The sequence below is a fragment of the Aotus nancymaae genome, unplaced genomic scaffold (assembly GCF_030222135.1).
Source record: "Aotus nancymaae isolate 86718 unplaced genomic scaffold, 86718_ANA_hifiasm-v0.15.2.pri h1tg000108l, whole genome shotgun sequence".
Lineage (NCBI taxonomy): Eukaryota > Metazoa > Chordata > Mammalia > Primates > Aotidae > Aotus > Aotus nancymaae.
This window is the reverse complement of record NW_026988523.1, coordinates 3,034,684-3,053,748: the sequence shown is the minus strand read 5'-3', so window position 1 is coordinate 3,053,748 and position 19,065 is coordinate 3,034,684. Positions and strand designations below refer to the sequence as shown.

General features: G+C 38.0%; 1 protein-coding gene across 8 annotated transcripts in view; it reads right to left on the bottom strand.

The window, feature by feature from the left end:
* FIRRM (FIGNL1 interacting regulator of recombination and mitosis) overlaps positions 1 to 19,065 on the bottom strand; it is a 158,587-nt gene that overhangs the window by 56,111 nt on the left and 83,411 nt on the right. For all 8 annotated transcript variants that reach the window (XR_010340471.1, XR_010340468.1, XR_010340469.1 and 5 more), the window contains 4 exons: positions 8,842 to 8,922; positions 5,219 to 5,283; positions 1,812 to 1,960; positions 1,165 to 1,294 (listed from right to left, as the gene is read on the bottom strand). Coding sequence is in view for 1 of the 8 variants with exons in the window: in XM_064370770.1 (XP_064226840.1) it covers positions 1,165 to 1,294; positions 1,812 to 1,960; positions 5,219 to 5,283; positions 8,842 to 8,922 (425 nt within the window). In the remaining 7 variants the exon portion in view is untranslated. The remainder of the gene's footprint in view (positions 1 to 1,164; positions 1,295 to 1,811; positions 1,961 to 5,218; positions 5,284 to 8,841; positions 8,923 to 19,065) is intronic.

The following is a 19,065-nucleotide window of genomic DNA, read 5'->3' as shown; positions in this document are numbered from 1 at the left end:
CTCAAGGAACCTGAAACTTAAATAGCTACATTAGATATTATATGGAAAACAGAAAATAAGCAGCAGACAAGGAGGAGTCATTTTAAGATTAAAATGGCTGAAGAAACTTAGAGGATTTAAACAAATTAAAACTGGTCAAGTTATGGGCTGGGTGGCTCATGCCTGTATTCCCAGTATTTTGGGAGGCCAAGGCGGGAAGATCACTTGAGCCCAGGAGTTGAAAGATCAACTTGGGCAACATGGTGAGACCTCATCCCTAGAAAAAATTTAAAAATTAACCAGGACAGCTGGCACACACCAGAAGTCCCAGTTACTTAGGAGGCTGAGGTAGGAGAATCAGTTGAGCCCAGGAAGCTGAGGCTGCAGTGAGCCATGGTCATGTCAATGCACTCCAGCATGGGTGATAGAGCAAGACCCGCTCCAAACAAAAAAATAAAACAAAACTGTCAAATTATAAGTACGTAAAGAAGACAAAAGCACAAGTAAAAGGCAGACATAAATAAGGAGTATGACAGAAGCAAGGAATATGTGTTGAAAATGAATACAAGAATGAGGAACAAAAGTAGAAGATGGCAACAGTATGGGACAGGCTTTAAATGCAAATCTGAGAAGTTCTAACATTGTGCTTCAGTTTTTGAGCAGAATAGGAAGCACAGAGACAGGTTTAGGGAGAGTAACCTCATCATGGTACACAGAATGGGATAGAGGAAGGGGTGAAAAATTAGAGCACAGAGTTATCCAAGAAGACACTAGAGCCTGGACTGTGGTGTTGGCAAGGACGATGATTACAAGTAAAATTGCCCAGGATATACCTTATAGTGTCTAGCGTTCTATTTATCAGAGCTCATTTTTAAATGTTTCTACTTACAGCTACTCTATTACAATCAATGTTTATAATACTGACCATTAAGCAATACTGAACGAAATTAAAATATTAAAATACTTTTAGCATCTAATATAGGCTTATCTATTTTATATATACTACTTTTATAAAATAGCAATATATGTGTGTATATATATATACACACACACATGAGGTCTACATAACAATTATTAACATAAATATCTGATAAAAAATAAAAACAACTAAATTTTAAGGCCATTCTAAACAACAGAGCATTCTCAACCATTGGTAATATGACTGTATAAAAACATGTTTGCTACCTGGTTATAGTTTCTGAGACCTGGCTTTCTGTGCACCATAGGGTTTGCACTTCTTCAGGCTGAGATGGCAGCTTATCCATGACAACAACCAGGAGAAGACACTGTGGAAACTGTAGTTCACATGGCAGGTCTTACATGTAATAAAAACACATTACTTCAGCAGAAATCTGATTATAATATGTAAAGGAATAATTTTTTTTTTTTTTTTAAACAGAGTCTCACTCTGTCACCCAGGCTAGAGTGCAGTGGTGCAATCTGGGCTCACTGCAACCTCCACTTCCCATATACAAGCGATTCTCCTACCTCAGCCTCCCAAGTAGCTGGGACTACAGGTACAGGCCACCATACCCAGCTAATTTTTGTATTTTTAGTAGAGATGGGGTTTCACCATATTGGTCAGGCTGGTCTTGAACTCCTGACCTCAGGTGATCTGCCCACCTCGGCTCCCAAAGTGCTGGGATTACAGGCGTGATCCACTGTGCCCAACCAGGAATAATTTTTAAATAAGACATACATTTCAAGAAAAGAAAGTGAAAGAAACTTAATTTTTAAGTTGTAAAAAAGAACGGCTAGGGGAAATCACTAGCCATGTCTCTAACATGTCATAATAGGAGATGATTTACCATTAAATCTGTTTTGAAGCTTACCTAATTTACTGTCCAAAACCACCTGCATGAAAGGCTGAAATGTGAGAAGCTGACTGATAAGTGGATCCAGTGTCACTAGGAAAGCACCTGCTATTTCCTCTTGGTGTGCTTTGGAAATCCTGCTAGCGTAAAGGCTTGGAGGAAACTTGCTGGAAAAGGAGAGAAAAAACCCATTCATTAATAGCTATCTACTAATTTAGGTAGAGTAAGTACTATAAACTGATGCTCTAGTAGCAAAAATATATTAAAAATAAGTTTTTAAAAATAAATGTGCATTTTGTAAAACAAAATTCAAAGTATTAAACTGATACCAGAATTGGATAAAGACCTCTGAACTAAACATAGCTATAATTCTGAAAATGAGAAGCTGATAATCTTAGAGAAACCTTTAGTGTCGCTTTGAGGCATTCATATCATTTTGACAATGATATCCTTAAAAATACTATAAAAATCTGAATCTTAAATCAAAAGTAAAAATATCTGTTAAAAAGATTATTTCTGATAAATTCTAGCTTATTTCTATTAAAAGTTGTTTTTAAACCGGGTGCGGTGGCTCATGCTTGTAATCTCAGCACTTTGGGAAGCCAAGCCAGGCGGATCGCCTGAGGTCAGTAGTTCCAAGACCAACTTGGAACTGGCCAACATGATGAAACCCCATCTCTACTAAAAATACAAAAATTATCTGGATGTGGTGGTGCACGCCTGTAATCCCAGCTACTCGGGAGGCTGAGGCAGGAGTATCACTTGAAACCAGAAGGCAGAGGTTGCAGTGAGCCAAGACCGCACCACTGCACTGGGCGGCAGAGTGAAACTCTGTCACGCACACAAAAAAAGCTGTTTTAAAATAGGTAGAATGCTGAATTTACTATGAGTTAATACTTAGTTTCTCAGAAGCAAGACAAAAAATAAACCATATACTGACACTGAAGGGGAATGGAGAGACTTTTTCATGAAAATGTCTCAGTAACAGGGTTTTAAACTAAACTTCAATCAAAACTTACATGAACTAAGATATGTACTCTATATTTTTTGCCACATTAATTGTAAACTTGACAATACATGAGAAAACTGTCTAGCAGAGGATAACAGCATCTTAAAGTATGCACTTAAGATAAACACTTGATGTTTTTGTAGCGTGATGGAAAAAGCATCAATCTGTCCATTAGTTACATGACTTTGGTTCATTCATTTGACTTCCCTGAGACTCAGTTTCATCTGTGACATTGATTCTGAGTTATTGTGAGGATTAAATTACAAGTAAATAAAAGACATATACAAATAAAACATAGTAATGAAATTCCATAGACTTGAATTACATCTACTGAGCATCATTGCAAGAATTTATTTTTCAATCAAATGATACATTTTTAATTTGACAAATGTTTACTAAGTGTCTATGTATACATGTCATGCACTGTTCCACAAGTGGGTGATACAGTAATAAAGAGACTATACAAAGTCATTGTCTTTATAGAGTTTACAATTCTAATGAAAGAGGACAGTTAACAGACAAGTGTACAAGTAAATACATAATATAGCAGAGGTTAATTCAGAGCTTGCAGAGATAAAAAAAACAAGGGAAGACAAGAAGTTCTATTGATGCAAGTCATTTGAGGGGTTGAGCAGAAGTCACATGATCTGATTTATGCTTTTTGCCATTTACTTTGGCCACTGTGTGGAGAACAAACTAGAGCAAGGCAAGGGTAGATAGTCTTTTTGCAAAATCCAGGCAAGAAAATAACAATGGGTTAGATCAGATGGTAGCAGTTCAGGTGATGAGAAGTGTGTGTATATGTGTGTGTACGTGTGCGTGTGTACACTGAAGGTAATACTGACAGAATATGCTAAAGAGGTAAGGCTTTTGGCCTGATCAATTTGAAGAATAAAGGTGCCACTTAAACTGAAATAAAGAAGTTACAAAAGGAGCAGATTTTGTTGGGTATAAGAATGATATAGATGGAAATCAAGACTTCAGTTTGGGACAATTTAGTATAGATGTCCTGACTGGTAGACATTAAAAGAGAGAAATATAAATTTAAAGACTTGAGACTAAATGATAACAGATGGATAACAGGCTTGAGGAATAAGTGCTGGGACACACTCAACTTAGAAAAGAAACCTGCTAAGGAGGCTGAGAAGGAAAACTAGAAGAGAACCAAGAGGGAGACATGTCCTAGAAACCAACAGAACAAAGCATTCAAAAGAGAGGATCAAGTGCTACTGACAGGTTACAGAAGGATTAAAACTGACTACTGGATACAGCAATGTGGTAGTCACCAATGACCTTAACAAGAACTAGTTTGATGAAGTGGTGATACAGAAAGCCTGACTGGACTAGATAAAAGAAAAAGTTGAGACGGGGCATAGCCAAGTCTTTCTAGAAATTTTGCTGTAAAGAAAGGCAGAGAAATGAGAGGGTATTTGTAGGAAGATGCAGAGTCAAGAGATTTTGTTTTGTATTGTTAAGATGGGAAAAATAACAGCATATTTGTACACTCATGAGAGTGACCCAGTATGGAGGAAAAACTGATGATGCAAGAGGGAAAGGAAGTAATTCCTGGAGCAAGGTCACTGAGCCTGTGAGAGAGGCTGAAATCCAATGTGCAAATGGAGAGGCTAGACTTAGGTGCACAGTTCACACGTGGGAGTGAGGGAATGAACATATAGGTCTAGATATACAGGCTAGATATGTTAGAGGAAATACACAGCAGCTCTCTTTTACTTGCTTCCATTTTTCCTCAGTGACACAGGAAGTGAGGTCATTGACAATGAGGAATTGGGAACAGGAAGTTTGAGGAGGGAAAGGTGTGGAAAAGTTGTCTAGGTCACTAAATGAATTAGGGAGCAGCAATAGGACTGCCGGATAAATGAACTCAACTTTGTGTCAAATTTAGGGCTCTTTGGAGGTAACCACCAATTTAGAAGTCACTTAGTCCCCATCTAAACAGATACTTTTCTGTAATTCACTTTTTCTTCTGAGATGGTTTCAGAAAAAAGCCCATCCTGTAAAGTGAATTAAAGTATCAAAATTTAAATTTAAATGGGGGCGAAGTGACTTAAACTTCAGAGAAACAAAACAGATTAAAAAATGTCAATATAAAATATAAACGTATAAGGTGTATATATTTGTGTGTATATGTATGTATATATTTATATTTACCATTGATTTTTATCACCCTATTATTTATCACTCCTGTCTAAGGTACCAGTAAAATACAAATATAACCATAATTCATGTGGAATATATCCTTCAAAAGCATCTATTTCCAATTATTTCAAGCTAGCAGATAAAAATGTACCAAAACATGAAGAAAAATTAATGTTTATTGTAAAATGGTAGGTACTTAAACACTGCATGGTACAGATGGCATTGTTAAATCTTAATAATCATATGGCATTCTTCTTACCTGTGTATCTGAAGATAAAGCTGGTGCAAAGTACAGCAAGAATCAGAGAGGAAGGGAAGAAATTCCTAAAATAAAACAACTCTATTCACTCTTTGCATACAATGTGTCTTTTTAGTACATATAATCTCACAAAGGCATGCAAAATAAATTCAAATCCTGAATGTGCCCCATTTAAGAAAACTTCTTAACGTGAGAGTGAAAGGAGGATGAGTCTAAAAGACTCATTGTTCTATGTAACCACAATGTACAAACTTTAAAACTGTGTCATAATTTTAGAGACCTGCATATTTGGTAGTCATGAAAATGGTGATAACTGTAAAACAGAAAAGTAGTTGGCCGGTAGCGGTGGCTCACGCTTGTAATACCAGAACTTTGGGAGGTCAAGGCGGGCAGATCACCTGAGGTCAGGAGTTTGAGACCAGCCTAACCAACACAGTGAAACCCCATCTCTACTAAAAATACAAAAATTAGCTGGGTGTGGTTGTGGGCACCTGTAGTCCCAGCTACTCAGGTGACTGAGGCAGGCAAATCCTTGAACCCAGGAGGCAGAGACTGCAGTGAGCCAAGATCAGGCCATTGCACTCCAGTCTGGGTGACAGAGCAAGACTCTGTCTCAGAAAAAAAAAACAAAACAGAAGAGTTGTCAAGCCAGATTATTTGCAAAGATGAACAGAGAAGACTTACAGCAGCCAGTAAACAAAACATTATTAGTAAAAGATGTTAGTGATTTTTAGAAAACTACTGTCCATGTTGAATTTTTGACCTTGTCTTCTTCTGTTTTTGAGGAAAGATGAGGGTTTCCAATAACGAGTTTATTATAGTCAGAATTCCATAGCTGGTACCCTGGCTACTGATACATTGCCATTCAAATTAGTTTTTCTGGGCAGCTGCCACTTAAGAGTAGTTGGCTGCTTCTTACACTAGGTTCCCTGCAGCTTGCAGGGTTTGTATTCCAGTGGCAAAGACACATTGTGGGAAATGTACCGATGGCACTTGATGGATAGTTACCCATCTGATATTTGCTTGGTGTGTGTAGGGAGGCAAAATTTTCCCTATCTATGCTGATTGTCTTTTTTTTAAAAAATCAATTCTAGAGAGAGATCCAAGATGGCTGATGATTAGCAGCTCGGGCACGTACCTCCCAGTGAAAGCGCAAAGAACGAGAGGAGGCCACACTTTCAGACGAATATTAGTTGCTCATGGACCAGGAGATTCCCAGTGGAGGAGCACCACGGGTCGCCAGGGCAACTCTTGTGGCCGGCCTGGCGGTTTTGCTGGTGCCTTAGCACGCCAGTTCTTGGTGCAGAGTCCGGAGATTCCCGGGCAGAAAAGCACCATTAATCTTAACACCGCTGTTTTGGCCGGCTCAGTGGATTGCTCAGATTTCGGCACAGGGAATCAACAAGCTGGACGTCAGAGACCCAGTTAGAAAGTCGGTAATTATAAAGACGACAGACGGACAAATATATAATGAAGGGAAGAAACCAGCGTAAAAAGGTAGAGAATACTCAAAATCAGAATGCCTCTCCCTCTACAGGGGATTGCAATTCCTCATCAGTAACGGAACAAGGCTTAATAGATTACACGGGTGTTCCAATAACAGAAGCAGGTTTCCAAACGTGGGTGATAAGAAACTTCTGTGAATTAAAAGAACTTATTCTAACCCAATGCAAAGAAACTAAGAACCTTGAAAAAAGGTTTGACGAAATGTTAATGAGAATGGACAATTTAGAGAAGAATATAAGTGAATTGATGGAGCTGAAAAACACAACACGAGAACTTCGCGAAGCATGCACAAGTTTAAACAGTCGAATTGATCAAGCAGAAGGAAGGCTATCAGAAGTCGAGGACCAGCTCAGTGAAATGAAACGAGAAGACAAGAATGCAGAAAAAAGGATGAAAAGGAATGAGCAAAGTCTCCAGGAAATATGGGACTATGTGAAAAGATCTAATTTACGTTTGATAGGTGTACCTGAATGTGATGAAGAGAATGAATCCAAGTTGGAAAATACTCTTCAGGATATCATTCAGGAAAATTTTCCCAACCTGGCAAGGCAGGGTAATATTCAACTCCAGGTAATACAGAGAACACCACAAAGATATTCTTCAAGAAGACCAACCCCAAGGCACATAATTGCCAGATTTATTAGGGTTGAAATGAAGGAGAAAATACTAAGGGCAGCCAGAGAGAAAGGTCAGGTTACCCATAAAGGGAAACCTATCAGACTTACAGCAGATCTCTCAGCAGAAACCCTACAAGCCAGAAAAGAGTGGGGACCAATATTTAACATCCTTAAAGAAAAGAACTTTCAACCCAGAATTTCCTATCCAGCCAAACTAAGCTTTATGAGCAAAGGAAAAATTAAATCTTTTGCGAACAAACAAGTACTTAGAGAGTTCACCACCACCAGGCCTGCTTTACAAGAGCTTCTGAAAGAAGCACTATACATATAAAGGAACAACCAATATCAGCCTTTCCAAAAATATATCAAAAAGCAAAGAACTTTAACACAATAAAAAATTTACATCAACTAATGGGCAAAACAGCCAGCTAGCATCAAACACCGGTATTAAACTTATATATATTTTAATTGGATAAAAAGCCAAAACCCATCGGTATGCTGCATCCGGGCCCATCTTACATGCAACAATACACAAAGACTCAGAGAGAAGGAGGAAGATTTACCAATCAAACAGAGAGTAAAAATAAACTAATAAACAAAAAGCAGGAGATGCAATTCTCACCTCTGATAAAGTAGACTTTAAAGCAACAAAGATCAAAAGAGGCGAGGAATGACATTACATAATGGCAAAAGGATCAATGCAACAAGAAGAGCTAACGATTCTATAGATCAACGAGATAGAAAATTAACAAGGATATTCAGAACTTGAACTCAGACCCGGAACAAGTAAACTTAATAAACATTTATAGAACTCTCCACTTCAAATACACAAAACATACATTACCACCTCACACCTATTCCAAAGGTGACTATATAATTGGAAGTAAATCACTCCTCAGTAATCGCATAGCATTTCATAGGTTTAAATTAAATATTGGTTGACTGTTTGTTTGTTATCTTCTTCCCTTATTCCTTCCTGACTACATCATTAAGTATAATTATCAGTATAAAAGAGGTTTTCAATACCCATTACTAAATTGCATTCTAGCCTGGGCAAGGAAGCAATACTTCCATTCTCTCTCCCTCTTTCTTTTCCTTCTCCCTCCTCCCCATTCTCTCTCTCTCTTTCTCTTCCTTTTTCCTCCTTCCTATTCTCTCTCTTTCTCTTTAAAAAAAAAAAATATATATATAAAAACAAAAACAAAAAAAAATCAATTCTATCAAGGGAATTAAAAAAATTTTTCAATTGACCATCAGCTTTTTCCTGTATCTTATAATACAATGAAAACTATTTATTTTTCTTTCTAGGACATAGTCTAACCATACATGATGGAGAAATCACACCTGTACTTAAATCCCAGCCTTACTGGTTTCTAAATATGTGATTTGATCAAGTTATATGCTATCTGAGCTTGAGCTTTCTATTCTGTAGAATGGGGATAATAATTTGTTTTTTGAGAGGACTACAATTAAATAAAGTAACGTATAATAAAGCCTTACCTTAGTGTAGTGCAAAAGGGAGTTGGCAAAAAAACGACACAATTTGAGTGTTTTCTGAAACAATCTGTAGTCAGCATTATCCTGATCCAAAAAAGGGAAATAAGAAAGCATAAGAAAAGAATTAGCTAAGATTATAAATGAGACAGTATTTTCTAAAAAAAAAAAAAAAAAAAAAGACCTCTTAAACACAGAGAGTATAAATATAACTCTTCTTTGAATTATTAGGTGTGATGTAAATAACAAATGATAACAGAGGTATTAAATTAAATTAATTCTACATTACTGAAAAGAAATCTTAACCTATGAAAGCTAAAGAGGTGATCCTTCTTGGTTGGTCTGAAAGTGAAAAAAAATTAAATATCTTATTGTTCTTTGTTACATGGGGATCAATTTAACAGATGGTCCAAAGAAAAAGGTCTTACAAATCAAAGAAAGAATGATATATAAAAGAAAACAGGTAAAGACATAAAAATACATTCACAAAAAAAGACAAAACAAACTGCAAATAAACTAATACTGAAAAATATCCAAATTACAACCCAGTTACATATATTTGGGGAAGGGGTAGGTTTGAGGGTTATTTGATTAGCAAAGATTAAAAAGACTGATAATATCCCTGCACTGGTGAGGAAGTAAGGTAACAAGCACTTTCTTTTACCATTGGTGGGAGCATAAAGTAATACATTATTATTAAAAGCTGAAGTGTTAAAACACCTTAATTGAGTAGCAATTCAATTTCTGGAAATATATTCTATAGAAATACTAGCATAGGTATGCAATACATTTTTGACTGCTCTGCCTATGGAGTAGCCATTCTTTATTTCTTCACTTCCTTCAGAAACCTGCTTTCATTTTACTCTATGGATTCACATTGAATTCTTTCTTGCACAAAATCCAAGAACCCTCTTTTGGGGTCTGGATCAGGACCCCTTTCCAGTAACAGCTTCTTGACAAACCCTGAAGTGACAATACTGAGGAGACCTCCGGCCCCCCAAAAATAAGACTGCAGCACCAATTGGGCAACTTTTGGTAAGTGGTAGGGAACCCAGGTGAAGAAGAGGATTGGGGTAGAGGCCTAACTAAAGGGAGTTAGAGTCTCTCCTCAAACAGACTGGCTTTAAAGGTCCCTCTTAATAAAAGGAAAGGATGCTTCACTGAACTTGGGTTTGAGGCCCAACTTAGGAAAATCAGAGTCCTTCCTAAGACTTAGGGGGTTAGAGGTCCCCTTCAGTAAAGTCTCTCTTGACTAAGAATGGGTTTGGCACTACAGGATGTTACCTGCTATTCTCTTTGGATTACTCGGCCTTGCGCTCTTGCTGATGGCTGTGAGTGACAGGATTAGACATGTACAGAATCATGGGACACAGGGAGCTTTTTTCCTCCCCAAAAGGGGAAACTTGAGCTGATGGGACTGCTGAAAAAGTTCCCTTCACTACAGACAAGAGCTGCCTGAACTTCTGAATCAGTGTCGCTGCAATGGACGGGTCTATCTCAGGCCTACCGGAGCTCCTCACCTTCCCCACCCTGCCGCAGGCAATGCTTTTCTCCCTTTCACTCCTTTGCCTTTCTTATCTTTTCTGTTACTCAGGTCAACTGTCTACTCTTTCATCTTGTCCAGAGACCACATGTTGAAAAATGTCCTTAGGAGCTTGACCTTGTAACCACATGGCAGTACTTCCTCTTTGTCTTTACCATCCAGAGAACAGGAATTTGGGGGTTCCTGTTTATAATTAGCTCTAAAAATTATCTTGAGCCTTTGCAAGCTCAAAATTGGCTGCTCCAGGCTCCTTCTGGAAAGAGCAATGGAAACTGCCTAGTGCTGGAGCTCAGCAGCTAAGGCTTTGCCATTTTACAATGGCAGCCTGGGTTCAATTCTGGCAAAGGGAATGAGTACTTTCTGGTTGATATCTGTGTGACCTTTACCATTTGTTGATTCTCTTCTCCATGAACTGTCTAGAATTTTTCTTTCTCTGAGCACCTGGAAGGCTACCTTTGGTAATGTTCAAAAGTCAGAAAATTGGCGCTTTGGCATGGCTAAAGTCAAGTAATAGGAGATTTAAAGGACTTTTTGAAAAGTGCTGTGGTTAAAGTCAGCTTAATTCAAAGCAGATATTCAATCTCTAATAGCCTGGGACTCCATTGGAAAACAGAGGGGGCACCACAGATCCCTTTTTGGTGAAAACCTGTTTTCCTCATGGAACCCCAAGAATTATAAGTGGATAGATCCCTCTCAAAATCTAAGGCTCTGTTCTGTTTTGCATTGCATTATCTGATGTTTTTTACTTTGGGAGTTATGAGAAATTACTTCACAGAATTGTGGTGTGTAATAACTAGGTAGGAAATATACTTTTGCGGATAATAGCATGGGAGGTATACTTGGATCTTGGCACATTTGGATCAGAAGCATGCTTTTGGCCACCTAGAAGGTATGGGGATATCCCCACCCTTCCCCCAGCCCCCACTGATAGATAAGACTCCCATGAGTGATGGGCTGATCACAGAATGGGCTGATTGGCTTTGGGTTGCTTTGCAATGAAATGCATGGTAAAATCATTGCACTGTCTTGTTCCACAGTGTTTCTCTTTTGGGAATCCAGGATCCAGTATACAAATGGGACACTTTATTTTTGGGGATTATTTTGCCTTCCAGCTCTGCCTGCTTATTGGGCTGTAGAAACTGCATGCTTTCCTGGCCCTGTTCCTCCAAGGGCTCTACCCTAAAGCCAGTATAGAAACTGGCAAAATAGCCAGGCACAGTGACTCATGTCTGTAATCCCAGTACTCTGTGAGGCTGAGGCAGGCAGATCACTTCAGGTCAGGAGTTCAAGACCAACCTAGCCAACATGGCAAAACCCTATCTCTACTAAAAATACAAAAATTAGCCAGGCGTAGTGGCTCATGCCTGTAATCCCAGCTACTTCGGAGGCTGAGGCAGGAGAATCACTTGAACCCAAGAAGTGGAGGGTGCAGTGAGCTAAGATCATGCCATTGCACTCCAGTATGGGCAACAGTGCAAGACTCTGTCTTAAAAAAAAAAAACTGGCAAATGAAAAATCTTACAACTACTGGATCTCTTCTGTGTATTTATACACAGATCTCTTCTGTTGTGTAATATACAAGAGCTTTGATAGCTGGCTTGAAAATAATGAACACTTAAATCAAATATTTTGTCAGAAAAGTAAAAAGTGGAATGCCTTTTAGTTCACATGACTTAAGTAATCGCTGGGAAATACAGTTTTAAAGATTACTGGTAAAATTAAAATATCTTCAAAATATTTGCTAAACGCTTTAAGGTCAGAAACTGCTTCTCTGACTTTTAAAAACTGTTTACTTTGGAGCAGATTCTAGGTAAGGCCTAGGGACATGTGGTGTTAGCCATACCCCCTAGCTATGTGATAAAGAGTCAGACCTGTCTGCACTTCTGTTTGGTGTCCTAGGCTCCACACCCTAGGATGTAATTAAAATTCCTTACTTACCAAGGTTTTCGCCCAAAAGTAAAAGTTGTTAAGAGTTAACACTGTACCAGGTAATTGAAGACTACTGAAGAAACAATTTTACAGCAAAGGTGTATAAGGAAAGTGAAATGTGTTTTTGGTAAAAGATTATAAGAAAGCATGAGTATGTGGATTTTTGACCTAAATTAAAAGGTTAATGGATTGTTTTAAGTTAAGATAATGCATTTGAGCAAGCTGTACAATAACTGTGGAAAATTAATCTTGTAAAAAAAAAATTCTGTGTGTGAACATATTGGCTAAAGTTAAAGGGGTATTATTCAGTTTTTCCATAAATTGAACACTAGAAAAAATTCACAACAGGGTTTCCTGACAGCAATAATCTACTCTTTCACAAAAATTATAAAGAGTTGTAAATGGTTTATCAGAATCTTACCTTATGGTTATAGTGATTAAGACTGGATAGATTTGTCTATACAGTTTCATTAAGCATTGGGGTTAACATTAATAGGACACTAGTGCAACGGTGAAACTTGGGTTTTTAGATATAAAAATCATACAGGAAGCATTGTCAAATATAAAATGATGTTTGGCTTTCTTTGGGCTATATTTGTACAAATATGTTATTGGTATGTGTTCCAAATTATGGGAAACAACTATAATTCTGATACGACTTAGAGTACATTATGATTGCTATATAAAATTGTTATATGCCACAGAAGTAACCAAAATCCCCAGTCAATTATGGCTTTAACACAGGCTACCCTAAGGCATTTTGTCATTCTCAGACAAATATAGTCTTGTTTTAATCCTCTTTAAAAGGTGATTTTTTATCAGCTATAAGACATTGACAGGTGCTTTTGAATGCAGGTTTCTGAAACTTTGGCTATTGTGACATTAAAATAGAGGAAAGAAATTTTCAGGGCTCTCATGAAGAACTGGAATGTTAGTGGGTATCAAATAGGATAGGCATTAACTACATGGACTGAACTAATAGAAGACAAGTAATCTTTTTGACTTTTTGCTTAAAATGTTGCTGATCCTTTGTTTTACTTTTCAGAGACAAGAAAACTTCTTTTGAGCTGTTTACAGCTTTTAACAATTGTGTAAAGTATATCCCTGTGAATAAAATTTGAAGCGTATTTCTGATTTCTCCAGAATTTGGAACCTGTTTGTGAATATTCTTAACTTATAGCAATATAATTATTTGAATAAGTGCAATACAAATGGGCGCAACTGGAGAAACTGGTTATTTTACAAAGGCTTTGGCTGGAATAGTGTGCTTTCCTTTAAGGAATCAAATTTGACTTATAAAGCCAATAAAAGCCCCTTGTGAAAACTTGCCTCATACCTTGTTTATGCAGGCCCTGTACAGGGTTCCTGACCTGTGGTAAGTAAAGAATGTCACTTTCTGACAGGCCTAGAAGCTCCAAATTATCTTGTGACCTCAAGAGGAGAGTAACGTATCCAATTCATAGTTTAAAAAGTCTTTATCAGAGTTTCCTTATGAAACAGAGTTCCATCAAAGCCAATTTTAAAAATCCCAAGTGGAAAATAATTATTCTTGCTGTACTTTATACAGATAATCATGCCAAGAATAAAAAAGCAAATCAGTCTTACCATGATTTGTCTTCAGTAAAAATGGGAGACTGGAGAGAAATAAAATATGTTTCAGAAACTATGGTACACCTGTTACTAGATGTTTTTGAGTGTTTTTCTCATCAGTCATTTTTGAGTTTTTTCTGCAATTTAGACTAACCCTGCTTATTCCTGTCAACCAACCAGTGATCTCTGGTTGCTGCTCAGAAGAAACAAGAGGGATAGTAATGTGAAAATCTGGATCAGTATTCTAATTCTGGGCCCATATTGGAATCAGCTTGGTTTCCAGCAGTTGCCCAGTTCATGGAAAGCCTTCTTATTTAGTTTACTGGGGATAATTTTACTTATTTTGTTTTACTGTTATGGAATATACTGCTTTGTACTCTCTGTAGGAATACAAGATAAGCTTACTGAATGTATTAAAGTGACCTTATTAATCTTCCAGATATCATCTTTTTTTAGAACTGAGAGTTATGAATGGCCCTCATCATACTGACACTTTCTGACTGATCTTTTCTCTACATTTTGACTGATTTCCTCTCTACCCCAAATATAAAAGATCCTAATAGGCAGGAATATCATCACCCCTATTCAGCCTGAAAAAGTTACAGATGTCTTTGACCCTCTACAACCTTAGGATTAAGGATTCCTTTATAAAAAGGAGAGGGAAAATATGTCAGAGGTGTTTTAACCAGAAGACTCCATCTTGAAAAGGGGCTGGGTAAAATGAGGCCTAGACCTACTGGGCTCCATTCCCAGGAGGTTAGGCATTTTAAGTCACAGGATGAGATGGGAGGTCAGCACAAGACACAGGTCACAAAGACCTTGCTGATAAAACAGCATGCAGTAGAGAAGCTGGCCAAAATGCACCAAAACCAAGATGGTGGCAAAAGTGACTTCTGGTTGTCCTCACTGCTCATTATACACACTAATTATAATTCATTAGCATGATAAAAGACACTCCCACCAGCTCCATGACAGTTTACAAATACCATGGCAACATCAGGAAGTTACCCTGTATGGTCTACAAAGGGGAAGAACCCTTAGTTCTGGGAATTGCCCACCCCTTTCCCAGAAAGGAAATAATCTACCCCTTGTTTAGCATATAATCAAGAAATGGCCAAAAAGGTGGCCAATAGGAGCCTTTGGGGTTGCTTGGCCTATGGAGTAGTCATTCTTTATTCCTTTACTTTCTTAATAAACTTGCTTTCACTTTACAAAAAAAAAAAACTTTTATATAGCGAAAACTGAAATGAACCAAGTGTGCATCATATGGCGAACAGCAAAATACAGTTGACCTCTGAACAACATGGGGGCTGGGGTGCCAACCCCCGTGTGGTCTAAAATCCAAGCATAACATTTGAGTCTCCAAAAACTTAACTACTAATAGCCTACTGCTGACAGAAGCCTAACCAATAAAAACAGCTGATTAGTATATTTTGTATGTTATATGTATTAACACTGTCTATTTACAAGATGAATCATCTGTCTGAAATGACAGGTAATTGCAGTTGCAGATCTCAATTTACAATATATATCAAGGAATTCTTGGAAGCACTTCCAGCATTTTTTATGGGTTTACTGTATTGCATTAAAGATGATGAAAAAATATGGAGGCACCTCGAGAGATCACTTTTTACTGAGAAATACAATTTACTTACTGGAGAGACAAATTGTTCATGTAGGGATGGTTAGTATCACAAGGCCTTGCAACACCTGAGTTCACAGTAAAAGCAACAGGAAATGGCTATGAAATTATTGTATTTTACTGTGTATTTTGAAAATGCAAAAACTGCAATTACTTTTGCACCAACCGAATAATACTACAACATGTAACATAGTTAATTTTATGCAGTTATGATTTAACACTGCATCTTTACATTTGTTTACATTTCTCTCAACTGAATGGTACCATGTATGGTCTCTGTGCGCTAAGTTTTGATAAATTTTAACTTTTGATAATAGATTTGTGTTATTTTATGGTAGTAAATGATAAATGGAAAAAAAATCTGTGTAAGTTGATCTGTGCATTTCAGACCTGCACTGTTCAAGGGTCAACTGTAAATTTATAATATAATAATAAACTGTAATACCATATAGCTATTAAAAAGAATCAGGCACACATACCTTCAGGGACACAGAAAGCCCTAAGAATAAACTGTTAAGTAAAAAAATCAAGGTGTAAACAATTTGTAAAATGTAAAAATTACACAAATTGGGTCATTCTTGTCATACTCAACTAAAACAGAGTCAACAGGCCTGGGGGAAAAGCACTCAGGGTACAAAACATTTCTTCCAAGATATAATTCTCTATAAGCCTGGCTGCTGAAACTGCCTGCTATAAACGAAAACCAGTTTTATCTCAGGGCTAATGAAAGAACCTCGTGCAACTCTAAGACCAGTGTTACCCATTGCCATCACTCAACAATCAGAGCTTGACAGCTCACCAAATCTAATACCAATGGAATTTCTTGAAGAGCCATATGTAGTATATCTTCTTTTTATAAGACCTCTAACCTTCTGTTTGTTCTTTGGACATACCGAACAATTGGTCTGCATCAATGCTCCAAATTGCAATTACTTCTTCCCAAATAAAACATTTTGTTTTCAGAGACTTGACTTTGTTTGTTTGACTTGTCTGTTTGACTCTAATGTTAACATAATCCTATCATTATTTTTAAATGTGTTAAATGTTAATGTTTTCTCCCACCCCCAAAATAAATCAAAACCTTTCCTGTGACTCCTTCTAGTAGATAAAAATGTAATTTCACTTTCCATGTTAGATACTTGTGTAATATGTGTGAGTTTTCTGATTATGTATTACATTTGTAAATTGATAAAACAGTGGGTAATGCCAGTAGTATGCAGGGAGGGCTATAGATTAATCTGCCTGGATTTAAATACTGGTCCTACTACAACTACTATATGATCTGGGGAAAGTTATTAAACCTTTTCCGTGGCCCAGTTTTCTCATCTACAATGAGGCTAATACAGTATTATTGTGAGATGTAAACAGTATCTGACAAGCAACTTAGCTCAATAAATACTGGTTGTTCCATCACCCAAGTTTATAATACATACTACAATCCAAACAGCTTTAAATAGTGCCATAAAATTAAGTCAAATAAATTGCTGTCTTTGAGAATTATTACATATGAAAATAACATATCTTAACTTATATGTTAATTGGCTATGATTGATTTCTTTTCCAATATAACAAAATCTTAACTAAGCCCAATCAAAACAGATGGATGGTTTGCTAATAGAAAAGGATCCCTCATTTTGACCTTTATTAAAAATATTTGAAAATAGTCAATTTTCCTCAACAGAAATAGGGTAGATGAAAATTCACCTTTCTTGGATCACTTTAGGGTTTTTGTTTTTTTGTTTTTAATTTTTGAGACAGAGTCTTGCTCTGTCACCCAGGCTGGAATACAGTGGCGCGATCTCGGCTTACTACAACCTCTACCTTCTGGGTTCAAGTGATTCTCCTGTCTCAGCCTCCCGAATACAGCTGGGATTATAGGTATGCACCATCACTCCTAGCTAATTTTTGTATTTTAAGTAGAGATGGGGTTTCACCATGTTGGCCAGGCTGGTCTCAAACTCCTAGCTCAAGCTATCTGCTCACCTCAGCCTCCCAAAGTGCTGAGATTACAGGCATGAGCCACCACATAAAGCCTCTTCAATCATTTTTAACATGAACTCTATAATACAGTGCTATGCAAATTTAGAAGCACAAAGTTTAAAGACTAGCCTACACTGACCTTATAATACATTTTATTCAGCATAGATGTCTTATCACCATAAGAAACCTTTCCCGACTTCATCACTGGGTACCTACCTTGTATTCCCATGAGCCACCCCAATACGCAGTCCTCCAAAGACCATACCATTCTATAACTGCCTGCTTGTTTGTGTCTCAAGCTAGACTCTAAATTGTTGAGGGCACCTACTACATTTCCTGGCACAGAATAAGCACTCTGGAAATACTTGTTAAATGAATGAATGAGTGGTGACACATAACTTTTTTGTTTGCTTACTTTAAATTTTCTCTCTCATTCAAGAGGAAATTATATTTGTTCGAAGGCTCTAGCTTTACTTCATTACTAAAAAGAATACTACTAATTAAACCTAGAGTTTTATTTTTACATTTTCAAAAAGCAAGTAAACACAAATAAATTAACAGTCTCATCTTCAATTTACTCAACTGTTTAAAACAAAGTTTGTGGGGAGGCACACGAAGATGGCTGAGAGGAGGCAACACTGGAATGCAGCTCCTAATGAATGAGACACTGAGGGCTAGAGGACTTCACCATTCCAAGCAAGCTGCCGGGTTCATTTGGTGGGACTGGTAAGACTCTAAAAACAGCCCAGGGAAGGAGCCAAAGCAGGGCAAGAGCTGCCCAGGGAGGGCAAATTGAGACAGGATGGGGCACATCCCCACCTGGAACATGCAGCTGGCTTGGAGGGTCGGGAACTTCACCCCTTCGGTGCTCTGATTCGAATCCTGTGCTTACCTCATCCCTCCGGCAACCCATGGTCCATGAGAGCCCTGCCAGACTGAGGGGCACCGGGTTGTTGATGCAAATCTGAGCAACAGCTCCCGCCAGGTACTACAAGTTGTCGGCAAGGACCTGGGTGGAAGTTTGGACTAATGCCAGCATGATGGAACAACCCGTCCCACAGAAAGAGGCAGAGTTGAAAGAAGGGAAACAGGGCATAAGGCCTGGCAGGCCCCATCCCCACAAAACTCAAACTGATCCCCACACGCTAGAGAGCTTGGCAGCGAGTACACCAGTTTGATCCCAACTGGGAAGATCGAGCTCGGGGAAGGAGAGAGGCCATTGGGAAGGTGGGGCTAATCTCACCTGCAAACAAACTCCAGGGGAAGACCACCCACCCAGCAACCTGACTGAATCGGAGGCAGCCCAGCAGCACCTCTACAGGCCAAAAAAGATATAGCTCCAACTGCAACAGAAAAGATGCCCACTCAGAGAGTCCTCCCGAAATCACCAAAGATCAAAGGAAGATAAATCCGCAAAGATGGGAAGAAACTAGCACAAAAAGGATGAAACCATCATAGACCAAAACACCTCTTCCCCTCTCACGGATCACAACTCCTCACCATCAAGGGAACAAAATGACAGAAAATGATTTTGATGAACTGACAG